At 42.7% G+C, this 18,925-nt stretch overlaps 1 protein-coding gene across 3 annotated transcripts in view; it reads left to right on the forward strand.

Moving 5' to 3' along the window:
- Positions 1-18,925, forward strand: part of LOC123504483 (gamma-2-syntrophin-like) — a 378,342-nt gene that overhangs the window by 337,589 nt on the left and 21,828 nt on the right. For all 3 annotated transcript variants that reach the window (XM_045255017.1, XM_045255019.1, XM_045255018.1), the window contains one exon: positions 1,792-1,938. In XM_045255017.1, coding sequence (XP_045110952.1) covers positions 1,792-1,938 — 147 coding nt within the window. The remainder of the gene's footprint in view (positions 1-1,791; positions 1,939-18,925) is intronic.

Below are 18,925 nucleotides of genomic sequence, written 5' to 3' on the forward strand. Positions count from 1 at the left end.
TAGCGAACAGAAGGCGTCACTCTGCATTGCAACCATGAGGCGACTCGACACGTATTGCTTGCTGCCTTTACTATTGCCCTCTTCCTCTTCTCATTGATTGTTTTCTTTGCATCATTCATCACTTCTGGTTCTATGTGTTCTCTCTCTCTCTCTCTCTCTCTCTCTCTCTCTCTCTCTCTCTCTCTCTCTCTCTCTGACACACATACACACGCTCCACCACCACCACCATCACCACCACCACCACCACCACCAGCTCCCCTTCGTGTTTTCTTGCACCATTAAATTATACAAATGACTCAGGATAGCAATTAGTCACCGGACAACTTAATAGCCATATGACACGCCACCGTTTACCAATGTTTATCTCGTGCTTTATGGAGACTGCCGGTGTGAGATGGCTTGGCTGAGAGCGAGGCGGGGGCTGTCCCACGGAACTGCCGGGGCTGACCACTGCTTAATTGTGAGATCGATTGAATTCCCTCACTCATAAACAATTCATCTTTGATCACATACAGCCTTACAGATAATTATTCTAGTATCTGCACCCTTTTTAACGAGTTCTGAAGTATAGAAAGATATTGATTTCCCTACATAATTGCTTTTTTGATACTTATTTCAGTAACTGCAGCCTTTTGACCAGTAAGATATTGATTTACCGACAATTTCTTTATTAATACCGATAGCCTCACAGATGTTTATTTGAATGATGCATCTTTAATGGTAAACTCCTCCACACATTGATCAAAGATGAAGGGAATGTTTTGTTGCGCCAATGCGATTATCAAACACTGAACATTTACTTGTTTTTTCGTTAATTGTGCTGTTAATTTAGTTTTATATATACGCAGACGTACACACACACACACACACACACACACACACACACACACACACACACACACACACACCAGCTATAGTGTCCAACTCATTAAGCATCAGAATCAGAATCAGAACATATTAAAATAGTGGATATTGTTTTAGAAATCAAAAAAATTCAACTTAGCACTGTGTAAGTCAAAGATCTGGAATCACATTGGCAAGCAAGCATGGCAGTGTTAACAAAGCAACAGGAACTACTGAAGATCCGGCGAGCTGTGTGAAAACTTTCCTGCAGTAATGAATTCTTAACGACAAACTATACGTCAGTCTGCCTCGCGCCGCCAATCCCGCGAGAGAAAAGTTTGTGAATCAGAGGCGGTTGTTCTCCCCTGAGACAAGCGCTTCTGATGAAAAATCTGAGGACTCTGTAAGAAATTGTTTAAGTATTCAAGGTCTTTTTTCTTCTTCTTTTCATTATTTTTTATCTCAATATGAAAAAAAAATTGGGATACATAAAAGATATACGCTTAGGTAGATCAGAAGTTATTGTTTTTTTTCTATTTCTTGAGAATTTTGGAGTTATACCGAAAAAAACAAAAGTCACCATCTTCATCTAGAATTATTATGTCACCTTTGTCACGGTATTGACCACTTCAGTAACTCATTAACCCCTTCAGTACCACGACGCGCTTCCATATTTATTCTACTTACTATTAGGTGATCATACACAGCTTCAGATACTTATGCGGGGATTAAAATAGCCATTAATCCTCTGACCTCCATAGACCCTTCCTAATTCAAATAAAATCGTCTAACCCCACCTAAAAATCAAGGTAAAAATGCGTCTCAGTAATGAAAGGGTTAACTTTACGAAGCAAATAACGTACGCCAGGGATTATTGCACTTGTATGGTTTGTATTCCGGGTGAACCCCCCTCACGCCTGCTAACACTTCTCGCTCTCGTCTCTGCAGATGCACGCCGGCCTGGTCAGCGTGAGCGACGGCAAGTCTAAGCCCCAGCCTGTGAAGCTCATCCTCACCTCGGACTCCCTGGTGCTGCAGCGGGAACAGCTCGTCATCAGCACCAAGAATGTCGACAACAACTGCCCGGATGCCAGGGTAAGAGAGAGAGAGAGAGAGAGAGAGAGAGAGAGTGAGTGTGTGTGTTTGGGTGAGTTATAGGATATCTACAAATGATTTACGTTGAAGTGTAACAATTGTGAAAAAGAAAGACAAAGAAAGCATTAGGGAACTCACACTCAGTTTGTATAGGGAAAATCTTCATGTTTTTTTTTTTTTTTTTTTTTTTGTTTCGTTAGATAATACAGTTGAAATATGAAAGCTATGAAAGAAATGATATTCGCGTAATATAATATGACGCGGTGTTTTACCTATTCATTGCTTGCTGGTGCAGTGTTGCGCTGTGTTGTTTCCCCGCTGCGTGCCTCGTGGCTCACTGTAGTGGTAGCGGTGGCTGAGGTGTCTTATCAATTATTCCATAGCCACTGGCGGTTAATGGAGTGTTGCAACTGTGCGGCGTGAGGTGCAGGTGTTATGGTGCCGCTGGCAGAGAAGGAAGGCCTGAACTGACACTGAGTAGGGCTTGTGGTGAGCAGTGAGCGGTGAGTGTTTTGGTAACTTCTCCAACACCATGTTCATATTCCATGGTTGGCCGGGCGTTGAGAACATGCAATTATTCTTCAGTGTCGCCAAAGACGACAGCTGGCAACACCCGTAGTGAATTGGATCTTGTCAACATTCCTCGCACTGCCTGGCTCACACCGCCATGCTGAGGCTGAGGTGCCGTGACCGTGTCCCGCTATGGTGCTGATAAATATTGTGTTCCGAGATAAGAGGGTGATAAAAATTCTTGTCACTGAACAAGACATTTAGTTAACTGCAGCCACCTACTCCTGGACCCACATGGCCATGGGACTTATACATAGGCACACGCCGCGGCCAGAGGTGCACGAGGCATAGGACTTAAGGCATTATTTTGTATCAGCTGGAAATAAATAGAATTCCACCAGATTCTACAAATTTGCTAGATTTAAGGAGAGCGTGTCTGAGCATCATTCTGTCCAGTAATAATACAGAACATGTTATGACTTCCACGGCCTTGTTGCTGCGGCGTTGCGAAGCTGTCGTTCGTGTGGTGCGTGTCGTGTGCCGACCTTCGCAGATTTACAACAAGCATGGGTCGCATAAAAGGCTTGAGTGTGTGTATCTGAGCTTTGTCTCTATTTCTGAAATATATTTAATGTGTTGATGAGAAAAGGTCTTCATCTGTGCGAGGCAGCAGGGGAGGTGATCAGCACGCTGACGTGACGGGCTCCCGGGGACGCACACAAGGACGCACTCTGCTGATGGATTTCCTTTGTCAGTATGTTTAGCCCCGTAGGAAGCTGGTATTAGATGGAGGCAGAAAGGACAATGCTTTCACGAAAATTAGGTTCCCTCGTTCCTATGTCGTGTTAGTGTTGAGGAACGCCGGTGTAGCGGGCTTGTTGCCTTACTCGTCCTGACCCTCAGCAGCATGGGAGTTAATCAGAGCAACCCATTCATGCCTTCCAAGCAGAGGACTTGCCAAAAATAACTGACGTCCATTGTTACATGAGAACACCAGCTTAGGAAAAACAGGAAAAAAGAAAGACATTTTTAACCTGACTTTGAAAAATATCCTTTAGTTTAGCAAAGATATATATATATATATATATATATATATATATATATATATATATATATATATATATATATATATATATATATATATATATATATATCTTTGGTTGTATGAAGCATCACCTCGCCTCCTCCAAATCTCACTTTCTTTCTCTCACTGGAATCGTGAGTGCAGCCACAGACAGCAGCAGACCCTCTTCCGTTCCCTTTTCCCCTCTCAACCCTCAGTTTAATTCCAAAGTTGGTGTGTTCATGTCTAGCGGCGTGTCTTGCTCTCCTGCGTGCCCATGTGTGTGTTTAGAACACTCCGCCATCTGGCCCAGTGTTTAGTGCACCTGATTTGTCCTGCCAGATAAAATTCTCTGAATACTTGACTTACAAAGTGGAGAACATTTCCAACTTTTCCTTTCTCCTTGTCAAAATCTCCATAATTGGAGGCTTGGGAATCACTTTTCACCGGCTACACCAACTGACCACATGTGAACAGCTCTGATACTGACCACGGAAAAAAAAACTGGCCTCTCTCTCTCTCTCTCTCTCTCTCTCTCTCTCTCTCTCTCTCTCTCTCTCTCTCTCTCTCTCTCTCTCTCTCTCTCTCTCTCTCTCTCTCTCTCTCTCTCTCTCTCTCTCTCTCTCTCTCTCTCTCTCTCTCTCTCTCTCTCTCTCTCTCTCTCTCTCTCTCTCTCGTCTTCCGCCCCATTAAGCAACCAGTGGAACTGTTATATATATATATATATATATATATATATATATATATATATATATATATATATATATATATATATATATATATATATATATATGTGTGTGTGTGTGTGTGTGTGTGTGTGTGTGTGTGTGTGTGTGCGTATAAATTTTTCAGTGTAGCCACATTAACTGGCTGTGCTCAGCAACTCCGCCTGAACACTACGTCCACTAGATGAAATAAAACTTAACCAGATACACAATTAGGGAGAAGTAAAACACAAGGCAACATAAAAAGTACAAATGTTGTTCATCGATTACGAGAACATCAGTATTACAGACGCACCGTACAACACCCTCGGGAAACGTACCGTAATGAGTAAAGACCATGGCAGTGAGAGAAGAAAAGGTTACCCCGGAGTGATGAAGAATTGTGAAAGTGTTTTGAAGACATAAATAGCCTCAGTTGTTTACCTACCGTGGCCTTCTTTACCCAGCTCTGTAGTCAGCACCAGAGAGACGTGAAGAGGAAGGGAGGAAGCAGAGAAAGGAGAGAATAGAGGACGGGTTGTTATGTGCGAGATAAGAGGGAAGATGTTTCTCCATAGGGAAAACAAGGATGCTTAGCGTGTTGTGTTAAGGACTTGCCTCCATAGGAAGATACATACGGCATAGAAAAGGTGAGAGCTGTGTGGAGAAAAAAAGGAATAAATGTTTTTCTTTGATAAGAGGAGGAAAAAGGAGTGGATGCGGGAGGGAGGGGGAAGAGAATCCAAAAAGAAAAATTGAATGCGTGAAAGGATGAGGGAGGGGAGTGGGAGACAGGCATGTGTGAAGGCTACCACGGAGAGAGAGAGAGAGAGAGAGAGAGAGAGAGAGAGAGAGAGAGAGAGAGAGAGAGAGAGAGAGACAGAGACAGACAGAGAGAGAAAGCCTTAAAAATACATACATATCTGGAGGCGAGGCGATATGCAAAGTATTTAAGGCTACCACGGAAAGAGAGAGAGAGAGAGAAAGACGGAGACAGAGACAGACAGACAGACAGACAGAGAGAAAGCGCTGAGAATACATACATATCCCGGAGCTGAGGCGATATGTAGGGGATTTACTTGACTTGGGGGAGCTGGGAGGCAACACACTTGACTGATCCCCTTCCCTGACCAAGCCGCTCACACAGACCCACAACGGCTCAGTCACGCCACCAGCCACCCCCTCCGCACACCTCTATGGCGGCTATTCCATGCACGCAGAGTTGGCGGCGGCTGCATCACGTTCCATTCTATATAAAGGCTACAGGGCCGTGAGACCAGAGTGTACGTTGGTTTGTCGCCCTCACAGTCACATTCCAGCCCAGAGAACATTTCAGTTATCACTATCCATGCGGCCTCTATTCCCCCGTCCTCTTGCCCTCCCAGTCCCAGCCGATAGTCTCTCCCTGACCCCCCCAACAAAGAGTCTCTGCATTTCACTTTGTCGTCTAACCAGAATCTGAATGCGTCAAAGCTAAGCCGAAGTTCCACTCTGTCTGTTTGGCTGGCTGTTTGTCTGTCCCTTGTCTCCCCGCGTTTCTCTCTCTCTCTCTCTCTCTCTCTCTCTCTCTCTCTCTCTCTCTCTCTCTCTCTCTCTCTCTCTCTCTCTCTCTCTCTCTCTCTCTCTCTCTCTCTACACACACACACACACACACACACACACACACACACACACACAGATAGTCCCTTCTATCCTCATGAGAAAAAGAAAACTGGAAACACGTTTTTTTTTTTTCGTATTTTTACAAATCATGAGAGTTTTGTAAGGAAAGTCTTTAAAACACAAGACTTCATAAGCTGTGTATTTGTACAACTACTTTTAGGCTTGAAACGTGAAACCTGTCGCTGGGAAGATGAATTAAGACTCTAAGAGCCGCACAGAAAAGGGTAAAGCAATGGAGAAGACAGTGTAATAGCAAAACTGTTATTGAAAGAAGATAGTATTGATAAAAAGAACAAGAAGATTGGAATATTGTCAGAGGAAGTGGCAAGAGGAGGATCGGAAAGCACAGTTGTTAAAATAAAGAACACAAATAAAAAAAAAAGAACAAGGAGATTGGAATATTGTCAGAGTATAAACACAATGACAGGAGCATGTGAAAAGAGAGGAGCGAGCTGCACAGTTGTTGAAGAAAGCGAGCATTGATAAAAAGAAGTAACAGAAGATTGGGAGATTCTCGGAGTATAATCACAGTGACCGGAGCATGAGGCAAGAGCAGGAGGAGGAGCAGCGAGTAGCAGGTGGAGAAACAGGCTGCCTAACAAGGTCTCGAGGGATCGTAGGCAGGTGAGGTGGGCGGGAAATCTGACATAGGAAACACAGTGAAAACCAGTTTAATGTTTACGCACTTGTGGAAATTTCAGAAAGGCCTTTGTTCAATAACTGTCTCTTGGTTACTGATACTGATAAACCTCATTATGATACGCACATAGAACGTCTTAAGTATATTTTATGTATATTCAATGCAAAATCTGGGTTAGCTTGAGAAAATAAAACAATAAAAGCTTGTGGGCGGGCTTGGTGTATGTGTGCGTGTGTGCGTGTGTGCCGCGCTAGGAAGGATAAGCGTGGTTTTCAGAAAGGAACACAAGTGGTGGGCAGTGAGTGGATGAGTCGCTGTGTTGTTCTATTTTCTGCTAAGTATTAACTCCGTGCTTGTTCCCCCCACGGCTTATGGCCACAGTCGGACCCACTGATTGTGTGGAAGGGACAACGAGGGTAGAGATAGACAAAGAGACTGTGGCAACCAACACAACATTTACACACACCTCGTTGACAGACCACCACCACCACCACCACCACTACCACTTAAAGCAACAACAACAATAACAACAAAGATGAAGGGAATGTTTTGTTGCGCTAATGAGATTATCAAACTAGTGAACATTTACTCGTTTCCGTTAATTGTGCTGTTAATTTAGTTTTATGCGCGCAGACGCACACACATATACACACGCACACACACACACACACACACACACACACACACACACACACACACACACACACACACACACACACACACACACCATGACGAGTAGTTAGAATATTAGTTTTACTCTCTCTCTCTCTCTCTCTCTCTCTCTCTCTCTCTCTCTCTCTCTCTCTCTCTCTCTCTCTCTCTCTCTCTCTCTCTCTCTCTCTCTCTCAATACAGGGACACATTTTTTACCTTGAGATTTCTGTAGGATTAGACCATTTTATTGACATTAGGAAGGGTCTATGGAGGTCAGACAATTAATGGCCGGAGTCTTCACTATTTCTAATCCCCCACATAAGTTTCTGAAGTTGTATAAAATCACCAAATAGTAAGCAGAATGAATATGGAAACGCGTCATGGTACTGAAGGGGTTAAGCCACTATTGAATCTTGGTAGCGTAAGGGAGCCACTGTCAGGCCACCACGCGTTCACTGGAGCTGGCTGAACCTGGCGTGTTAATGGCTTTCCTTGGCCAGGTCTTGGTGTGGTCGACCGCTGCTCTCCTGTTTGTCTTCCTTCCCCCATCCCCACACACACACACGCTCTCTCTCTCTCTCTCTCTCTCTCTCTCTCTCTCTCTCTCTCTCTCTCTCTCTCTCTCTCTCTCTCTCTCTCTCTCTCTCGCTTATATTTGTCTTTTCTCTCTATCTTTCTTTATTTTTATTTGTGCGTCCGCCTCTGTGCCTGTATCCTGTTTGCGCTCTCTCTCTCTCTCTCTCTCTCTCTCTCTCTCTCTCTCTCTCTCTCTCTCTCTCTCTCTCTCTCTCTCTCTCTCTCTCTCTCTCTCTCTCTCTCTCTCTCTCTCTCTGACCAGCCTCATATTTCTCAGTGTTTGCTTCACATTATGCCTTTCCTCTGCTTTTCCTTTTGGTCTCCTTTTCTCTTCCTGTCCAGTCAACATTCTTTCTTCCCTCTCTCATTCATGTCTTTCTCCTCGTGTCTTCATTAGAGGAAGTCTTTCTTTCAATTTCCCAGACGAGCGGACTGCGTTTCTCCTCCTCCTTCTCCTCTTGCTTCTCTTTCCTCCCTTCCTTCCACCTCGACCTTTCGTCTCTCCTTTACCTCTCCTGCCCAACTTCCGTTCATCTTTCCCTCTTTATCCAGCCATTTCTCTCCACAATTTCCTCCTCCTCCTCCTCCTCCTCCTCCTCCTCCTCCTCCTCCTCCTCTTTATCTTTTGGTGTTTGTGTTATTCAAGTTCCCTGATCTCTTAAGGTTTTTCAGACTTTGCAATAATTAGTCTTGAGTAGAAGATTATAGTGTGTGTGTGTGTGTGTGTGTGTGTGTGTGTGTGTGTGTGTGCTTTTGTTTTTTCCTGTTTCTTCTCTTGTCTTTTTCATCTGCTTTTTTTTTCTAGTTCGTTGTCGTTGTTGTTGTTGTTGTTCTTCTTCTTCTTCTTCTTCTTCTTCTTCTTTTTCTTCTTTTCTTTTCTTTTCTTCTTCTTCTTCTTCTTCTTTTTCTTCTACTACTACTACTACTTCTTTTCTTCTTCTTTTCTTCTTCCTCTTCTTTTCTTCTTTTCTTCTTCTTCTTCTTCATCTTCTTCATCTTATCATTATTATTATTATTATTATTATTATTTTCCTTCTTCTTCTTCCTCCTCCTTCTCCTCCTCCTCCTCCTCCTCCTCCTCCTCCTCCTCCTCCTCCTCCTCCTCCACCCATTTTCTTTGTTTAGCTTCATCATTATCGTCATTACATCATCACAGAAAGAGAGAGAGAGAGAGAGAGAGAGAGAGAGAGAGAGAGAGAGAGAGAGAGAGAGAGCATTCATACTCATGCATTTAGAAGTGGAAGAGCTAAAAGAAAGCAGAAGAGGAAAGGGGAAAATGGAGGAAACGTTATAGGAAAATAGAGCACAGAGAGAGAGAGAGAGAGTTTAGGGAGCAAATTTAATAGCCAACTTGAATGCAAGGAGAGCAGGACAATGGTAGGGATGGAGTAATTGCTTCATATGGAGTGTGTTCTGAGGGTAAATGACGAGGGAGTATAACTAAAGGACGTTATGGAAAGAGGAATGACAGAACACACTTGATGAGCGGAATTAAACTCGTGTCTTTAATTCTTTTTTTTTTATTTATACCATGTGGGCTTTTCACGGGAATTTATGGGCTAAAGGGGATACTTTTTGGGGTACCTCCTATCTCAAAGCCCACCCGCTAGGAAACCGTTGCCCCGAGTGAGGAAGCCCAACCTACACTCGGACAGTAGACATGATTCGAACCCGTGCGCTTGGAGACCCCTCGGACCCCAAAGCACGCATGGTTCCACTGTACCACGGCGGTCACTTTACCCCTTCAGTACTGGGACGCATTGTTCCCACGAGTTTTGGTTATGTTTAGATGGTTTTATTGACATTACGAAGAGTGATAATGATAGAACATACTTGATGAGCGGAATTAAACTCGTATCTCTCTTTATTTTACCGGTTTAGCCCTTCAGTACCGAGACGCATTGTTACCACGAGTTTTTGGGTATGTTTAGGCGGTTTTATTGACGTTACGAAGGATCTATGGGTAGAGGGATAACAATAGAACACAACTGATTAGCGGAATGAAACTTGTATCTTTACTATACCCCTTCAGTACTAGGACGCATTGTTACCACGAGTTTGGGTGTGATTAGGCGGTTTTATTGACGTTACGAAGGGTTTAAGGGAAGAGGAATAACGATAGAACACACTTGAGCTGAATGAAACTCGTATCTTTCTCTATTTTACCCCTGTAGTATTGGGACGCATTGTTACCACGAGTTTTTGGGTGTGTTTAGGCGGTTTTATTGACGTTACGAAGGGTTTAGGGAGATCAGAAGATTAATAACCAGAGTCTTCACTATTTTAACCCTCCACATAAGTTTCTGAAGCTGTATAAAATCGGCAAAGAGTAACCAGAATAAGTATGAAGGCGCGTCATGGTACTGGAGGAATTAAGATGGAGGTGGCTAGTCAGAAAATGAAGTGTTGACAGGCTATAATTACGAAAATGACGCTTGAGTGACGAGGAAAAGAGAGAGAGAGAGAGAGAGAGAGAGAGAGAGAGAGAGAGAGAGAGAGAGAGAGAGAAGACAGACAGACAGACAGGTAAGTTGATGTAAAAGGCGTTTAAAGGATCAGCGTGAGCATTTGAATTTTTTGAGACCATTTCCTGACACTTTGGAATTTGAAAGCGAGAATTATTTCGTGAATAGAACCAAAACAAAAATAGCAAGAAAAGATAAAATGATTGAGAGAATTCTTGTACTATTTCGTCCTCTTTCTTGTACTATTTCTTGCATTATTTCGTGAAAAGAAACAAAAAAATCGCAAGAAAAGAGAAAATGATTGAGAGAATTTTGTACTAGATAAAAGAAAGACGAAATGCGAGATATGGAGCAAATAAAGCAAAGAAGAAACTGTGATTTGTTTTTATACGTGAAAATGTGCGAGAGAGAGAGAGAGAGAGAGAGAGAGAGAGAGAGAGAAAAGTCGAAAAATAGGAAAAGGATGAAGGAAAAGGATGAAGGAGGGAATTCTTGCATCTGATAAAAGACGAAGGATTTAGTCTGAGCCGTGAAGCAAAGATGAAGACAAAATGGAGAACGGTGGTAAAATGTGAGACTAGAAAAGCTGCAATGGGAGGTAATGTAGTTAAAGAACCAGCAATTTGTTGAGGCTTGCAGAGAATTAATGGGGCAAGGGAGAAGTGAGTTAATTAAGACGTTAAATACTCTGAAGGACGAGAATAGAAGTATACATATGCATTTTTTGAGACAAAGGAGTCTATAAGGAGAAGAAGCCGCCGTGGTACAGTGGAACCATGCGTGCTTTGGGGTCCGAGGGGTCTCCAAGCGCACGGGTTCGAATCCTGTCCACGGACCGAGTGTAGGTTGGGCTTCCTCACTCGGGGCAACGTTTTCCTAGCGGGTGGGCTTTGAGATAGGAGGTACCTCAAAAAGTATCCCCTTTAGTCCATAATTTCCAGTGAAAACTCCGCAAGGTATAAAAAAAAATGAAGGACCAAAATGTGTGAAAGAAAGATTTATGTGGTAAAGAAATGTGATGGAAATAATGGCAGCACAGGAAAAATGCATCCATAACGTTAAATATAAAGCACTGTCCTTAATATGAATAAAGCTCGTATTCTCAAACACTTCTCTGCTTCATCTCTACTATTTCAAGAGATCTTACTTAAATTTACACGATTTTTTTTTTTTTTTTTTTTTTTTTTTGTCCCTTCAGTACTGGAACACTTTTTTTACCGTGAGTTTTGGATATGATTGGACAGTTTCATTTAGACTATTTATTGTTAATGTTATTATTATCGTTGTTGTTGTTGTTATTGTTGTTTTTATTGCTACTACTACTACTACTACTACTACTACTACTACTACTACTACTACTACTACTGTAATAACGACTACACCACCACCACTACCAACAACAACAATAACAACAACTACTACTACTACTACTACTACTACTACTACTACTACTACTACTACTACTACCACTACTTTCTTTCAAACAAGAAGAATTGTTAAGAGCAAAAAGGAGTTTTGGAAAGTCCACCCACTAATTGCCATTACCTGAAAGTTTGCATAAATGATCCTGAAAGAGTTTTGTCAATTCAGTGTTGGAAGAGTAGGCAGAAATCCTGAGTTTTAACAGTTGAATATAAACACAAGGAAATATAAAGTGCGAAAATGTATATCTGGTCAGTGCTTGGGTGTGTGTGTGTGTGTGTGTGTGTGTGTTTACCAATACAATGAGAAGATTAATGTATGGCTCTTTCGTTCCTTTCCTTTTTACTTATTCGGCCCTGCTCCTGAAGTAATTGAACAGTCCTAGTGCACGTGGCTCTCTTAAACAGTGGCGATATTGTTTAACTCTTGTAGGAATGAAAGAGACACACAATGACGGAGTGAAGTTGAAATGAAATGGGTCTCTAGTAGCGGGACTGCAGAAAAGGACGAGACATGCACGTATTTAGCAAGCTGAGAGTGTGAAAATAACTATTGACACTAATTACTACTACTACTACTGCTGCTGATACTACTACTACTGCTACTACTACTACTACTACTACTACTACTACTACTACTACTACTACTACTTCCACTACCACCACCACCACCACTACTACCACTATCACTACCACTACTTCTACTGCTACCACCAACTACTATACTACTTCTACTACCACCACCACCACCACCACCACCACCACCACCATCACTACTCAGCCTCTAGATTTGAAGGACGGGCATGGACAAGGGGTGTATCAAGGAGGCGGCAGGTCCGTCACACGTTATGAAGGGACAAATCAGCACGTGACGGTATAATGGTAGGTTTGGGAGCGTGTGGGGGATAATATTCATTCCCCAGCGATATTGGCCCCATGCATCACCTTTGATTAGCTGTATTTCACGGCGGAAGTGATTCATGCCACATTGATGTATATGAATGTGGAGAATATACGAGAGGCAGCGGTCTTTTTTATTTATATTTTTTTTCGCTTATTTTTGTGTGTGTGTTGTTTGCGATAAAGGGGAACAGTGAAAACAATGAAGCTTACATGCCTGGTGGTGGTGATGGTGGTCGTGGTAGCGGTGGTGGTAGTGGTGGTGCGCTGCGTACTTCTGGTATGGGGAATATCTCAGTGGAGGTTTTTCTGGTGTTATTTCCTTATTTAATCTTTTTATTTTCATCATCATTACTTACTGCATGCAAAGAATAATGGGCAAGTATTTTTCTTTATTTTTTTTCTTTACGCAAGAACATCGAGGATTGGTTACTTATTTCCTTACCAGTTGATTTTCTTTTTCTAAGCTACGTTGATGTTGAAAGAAATGGGAACAACTCACAGCCATGCTTTACACTAACACCTGTGCATAGACGGAACACTTACAGAAGGCAACAAGTAAAGACGACGAGGTATACTGAGAAACCCACAAGAATTTTCAGCACAGTTGTAGTAGAACCCATCGAGACAACTCAGTAGTAGAATACCCATCGAGACAACTCAGTCATGCTTGTTAGAAGAAGCCATCGAGACAACTCAGTCATGCTTTTTACACGAATAGCTATACATAGATGGAGCAACGCTCACTGAAGGCAACAAGTAAAGACGGCGAGGCATACTGAGAAATCCACAAGAAGTTTCAGCACAATTGTAGTAGAAGAAGCCATCCGCTCCGATACGATGCTATCAGGAGAAAACCCGGAAAGTTTTTATCACGACAAAGCTCAGAGGGATCTAGTAAATTTGCATTTTTACACTCCGAGCACGAATTTAAAAAGTTTGGTGGAGGAAAAAAAAAATGGAAAAATTAAGGCGCTAAATTGTAATGATCGAAAATTAAGTCTGTAGAGTAAAAGACACGTACAGCAATTTAATACAAGGGAGGCTCCGGGACCGCTGGAATAATAATGACCCTGTTCACATGCTCCTGTGCTTCCTCTCCCGAGACACAACCGGAGAGGAGCGTGGAGGTAATGAATGTTTTAACTCGTTACGGGAAAACTGAGAATGCCTGACTGGAATAGACTCTCTCTCTCTCTCTCTCTCTCTCTCTCTCTCTCTCTCTCTCTCTCTCTCTCTCTCTCTCTCTCTGTCGCGCGCGCATACCATCCAGTTATATTAATTTGCTCACTCCTTTAGTATAGTAATCCAACATTCCATTCCAAACCTAACGTAACCTAACTTAACCTAACCTAACCTAACCAAATAACAAACTAAATACACGCCACACTCACGGAGACCCCAATACACAAGACTCGACGCTCCAGTACCACGTTTAATGTAATATATTTTCATTGTCCTATAATTGCTGAGTTAAACCAATATATTGATTATTTGGCCCAGTATGCTGCAGTGGAGTGGCAAAGTGTGCAGCCTTGCCTTGCCTTGCCTTGCCTTTCCTCTCAGTGTGTGTGGCTGTCTGTCCCTGCGTGCTAACAGAACAGTCCTGGTGCGCAGCTTAAAGACACACTGAATGCCTCTTTTACCGATCTTTTGACACTTGAGATACATGAAAGAGAGAGAGAGAGAGAGAAAGAGAAGAGGGGAGGGGGATGGACTAATTAATGACTACAGTGAAAAGCAAAAGGAAGGAAAAATAGCGAGAGAGAAAGAGAGAGAGAGAGAGAGAGAGAGAGAGAGAGAGAGAGAGAGAGAGAGAGAGAGAGAGAGAGATATATATACGTCAATAAACAAATATATAAACCTTTACCTTACAACATTTACCCTTCAATGTAACCAACACACTGACAAAATCCACCCAAACACTTAGACATCACCTGTAACGAATCAAAAACAGTAAAACCAACACACATTTAATAAACCGTCCTTGGAGTCCCCTTCCTCCGTTTTCTGTTCAGCCTTTTCTGGGGGAACCTTCACTTCAATAGGCCTTTTTCTCTTTTATTTATTGATTTATTATTTTTTTATTTATTTATTTACATTATTTTTCCTTGACTGATCTTCCCTCATACATAAAAAAAAAACGATTCACTTTTTTTCATGCAAGAGGGAAACCAGCTAAGGGTAACAAAACACTAGAAAAAAATAAAGGCACACCTGAAATGTTGGTTCTCTTGCAAGTATCAGTTTTATTACGTGTGTGTGTGTTCTCAATTACTACAGGAAGACCAATAATCACGCAGCGTATCTGGTTGGTGTGCTATACAGTCCCTCTCTGCCCCAAAACGCAACGCAGCAGGTACCTCATGACGGAAGAGAGAAGAGAGGAGAGGGGCAGCCGGCCGTGACTTGGGTGGGGTACCGGGGCTGGAGTGGGTACATTAGTGGACTAGTCAATGAAGTATGGAAGTATCTACTAGGAAATAGATAAAATAAGGGAAATAGAAGGTAGATGGAAGAGAGGAGAGGGACAGCTGACCGGGACTGGGGTGGATTCATTAGAGTAGTCAATAAAGAGTCTGATGCAATGAAGTATGGAAGTATGGTAGTGGGAAATAGAGGAAATAGAAGTTAGATGGAAGTATTTGAGAAGGGAAGGGACAGGTGGGGGGAAGTGAATAAAGCAGGTGGTAATGTGAGTCGATCCTGGACTGATTGGAGGCTGGGAATGAGTGCGTGCTGGAGAGAGAGAGAGAGAGAGAGAGAGAGAGAGAGCATAACTGTCACTTCCTATTATGTACGTGCCCTCATTCCTTTCTCTCTCTCTCTCTCTCTCTCTCTCTCTCTCTCTCTCTCTCTCTCTCTCTCTCGCTAATTTTCCTTCCCTCTGCTTTTCACGATAATCATTAATTAATCCCTCTCACTACATACTTCCTCCCTCCTTCCCTCCCCTTTACTCCCTCCGTCCCTGTCTTCATCCCTCCCTCCCCTCCCCGCCGCCACATTCACGCTGCCTGCCCGCCGCTTCACGCTTCACGCCCTAGGGTCTCCATCACGCCCTCACCGTTGTCATGGCAACCTAAGGGGAATTACTCCTTACCTCATACATGACCTCTGACCTCGTGACCTGTGTGTGTGTGTGTGTGTGTGTGTGTGTGTGTGTGTGTGTGTGTGTGTGTTTCTTGCGTCACTCTTCTTCTCTCAGATTCTTGTTCCATCATCTTTTCTCTTCGTCCATTTCTTTTCTTCTGTTTTTATTCTAGGCTTCTATTTGCTAAAGTGATGTTTGTGTGTGTGTGTGTGTGTGTGTGTGTGTGTGTGTGTGTGTGTGTGTGTGTGTGTGTGTGTGTGTGTGCGTGTGTAGGCTGGGAATGATGACGCGTTTTGCCTTCACTAAGATCAACAAAAGTCCTTCAAATAAAATGAACACGAACTGACGCAGAGTGGAGAGAGAGGAAGGAGGCCCTGCTTGTTTGCACGGGTGTAGCGGCACGAGGCGACCAGCTAGCAACCTATCCCAGCACTAAAATTTCCCTCCCCCTCCTTGATCGTAACTTTTCCCCGTCACCGTAACTTTTCTGTACATTCGTAAATCATAAATGGCGCTTGGATTTAGGGGAATGCTCACTGCTGCTGGAATGTTGACTTGTCTTGTTTTCATTTAGATAACTCAAACAATGACGCGCGAATTATTCCAAACCAAACTGCATATATTTTTGTAAATCTGCTTTAAAATTCACCGGTATGTTTTTGCTTTGAGTCCTTTTGGCGGTATTTGCATAAGCATTAGCCGTGCTGTTACTGCGCGCGTCTGGCTGTCACGAATTCGGAGTTGATCGTATCCAAGGAATAATTGTCGCAGCCTCGGGAAAGTGCAAACATTTTTTCGCACATGAGCTTCAGTACTCCCGCCGCCTCCGTCCTGCCGCCACCGCCACCGCCACTACTGCCACTGTATACCCAGCGTCACACTCATACCATTTAGACGGGGCTCGCTAAACAAGATATTACATCGAGGAAATTTCTTTTTGTTTCATTATTATCATCATTACCAGAGAGAGAGAGAGAGAGAGAGCAAGTACTGCTCTGAAGGAACTGCTGAGCCTGGCGAGTGTTGCAAGTCTTATGAGGCTTGACTGACGTTGTTAACTTCCTCACTAATTTCTGTCTTTCCTGAAGTTTCCTCCTCCCTGGTCGGAATACTCTTAGTTAGGGCCGTTAATGGAGCGCAGGTATGAGGGTAGTGATGGAGGCGGCGCTGGACGGATGTGCAAGTTTGAGATGTAAATCATGAACGGCGGTGCTTTCATGAGCTTCTCTTACTGTCTGCAGAGTCTTGGAATGTGATGGACGTTGCTGTAGGTGTCGTGGGAAATTAATTATTCTACACTGATACATTTTTTACACTGATACATTTATTGGCCTTTTTAATATACGTCATAAAGAAAATATGTAATAAATGTAGCTAAGGTCCATTAAGACAGTGCTCTATTACGGACCAGAAGACAGTATAGTAATAGGTGGTGGCTGATGCATGCTGTATTGTGGCCCATCCATCACAATTATTGGAAGACATCCCTTTTAGCTTCCTAGTTATCACCGTTGCCTTATAGTCTTGCTTGTAGTCTTCTTCATCTATCAGTGTTGGCAAATAGATAGCTGTGGTGTTTGAGTGAATGAGTGTTATGTATCAACGCGTGAACGAGTGAGCCAGCGTGTCGAATGTGGTTAAATGTTTCACTGTTATAATGTCTTTGTGAGGTTGGAATGTGTACATGATGATTGTCTGACAGTGCTTGTTTAGTGGGTGGGAAAACCAGTGCTGTTCATTTCACCCTCTGTCGCACCACTGTACACACACCTCAGTGAAAGAAAACCAAGAAGTGTGTCTCGCTACGCCTTTGCTTCTGAACACCAGCTGAGTTGGGTGAGTGTCAGCTGCTCGCCTTTAAGTGGTCATGCTTCCAACACAAGCCTCCGATGTGTCCATAAGCAAACAACAGCTGTCCTGTCCGTGACTCGTGCATCGCCGCTACACCTTGGTGGTTAATACTAAGTTATACACTAAATGGACCAGTATATTATTTGCTTGATCTACACATGAATAATGGAAATATGGAATAATGCACCGACATCTAAGCCCTGCGTGAACTAAGAGGAAGTATTTTGCATGAATACGAAAATAAGCCTGCATGGTCACGAGACATGAGACTAAGGGTGAATACAATGAGCTAAGCAAATATATTGTGTCTGCCGTACAGGTAGAGGATATGAAAATGAAAATAGTGTTTGTTCGTTAGTGTTTTTATTTCTTTGTAATCAGATAATTTACCAGTTCCTGGACATAAACCTACTTTAAAGAAATCTAGGCTTTATTCATAGACTTATAAGAACGGTTGTTACTTGGAAATTGTTGATGGAAGAGGAAAGGTTTACTCTTTACTGAAAAGCCGAAGTAAGCCTGGGGAAGGGAGAGGCTCATGCTGAGCTGGTGTAGATACTTCGTTACTTACTGCTTTTAACCCCCTTCAGTACCATGACGTGTTTCCTTATTCATTCTAGTTACTATTTGGTGACCTTAGATAGCTTCAGTAATTTACGTGGGGATTAAAATAGCGATGACTGTGGCCATTAATTTTCTGACTTCCATAAACCCTTCCTAATGTCAATAAAATGGTCTAATCCTACACAAATCTCAAGATAAAAATGTCCCCCAGTACTAAAGGAATTAATAGTGCAGTAACAAAACTCTAAGTGTGTGCACATTACCAGCACGAGTAACTCCAGTAAAGATATATGACCTTCCTTTCATGGCGGGGCTTACCTGTGTGAGTGGATGAAGGTGTGTGGCTCTAAGCGAGGTTGAGTGGCATTCATATCACTGCTGCTTAATCTCTCCCCGGCGTCCTTTATAGATATATCAGTCTTTAACATTGATGGTTTCTTCACAGTCTTAATTAACTGGTTTTGTCGAATTTTAAGAATATAATTTCGGCAAACATTACATGCAATAAAGAAAACGGTCAAGTCACCCGAACTTTTGAATGTTTTTAATAAGTTTATTTGCTCTGTAATTGTTAGTAACTTCTCAGGTTATTCAAAGCGAACAGTGTCACATTGTCACTATCAATCAGAGTTCAGTGCTTACCAACATCTGCAGCAGACTGAAATGTTGAGAAAATTGTGCGCTGCCTTCTGGAGTGAGGACCTGATCCCTGGCTACTTAATTGATCCTACTGAGCAGAGATGACATCGAATTCAAACTGCAATATTAATCGTTGATGTTTCTGTTCAAGTTTTTTCCTTCTCCTTTTTATAATGAAAAATCCTCCGGCCTGTGGGTTGGCTTGGATATTAATTAGCTTTACAAACATTTATTCGCCATTAATCAAC

This window comes from Portunus trituberculatus, chromosome 16 (assembly GCF_017591435.1).
Source record: "Portunus trituberculatus isolate SZX2019 chromosome 16, ASM1759143v1, whole genome shotgun sequence".
Taxonomy (NCBI): Eukaryota; Metazoa; Arthropoda; class Malacostraca; order Decapoda; family Portunidae; genus Portunus; species Portunus trituberculatus.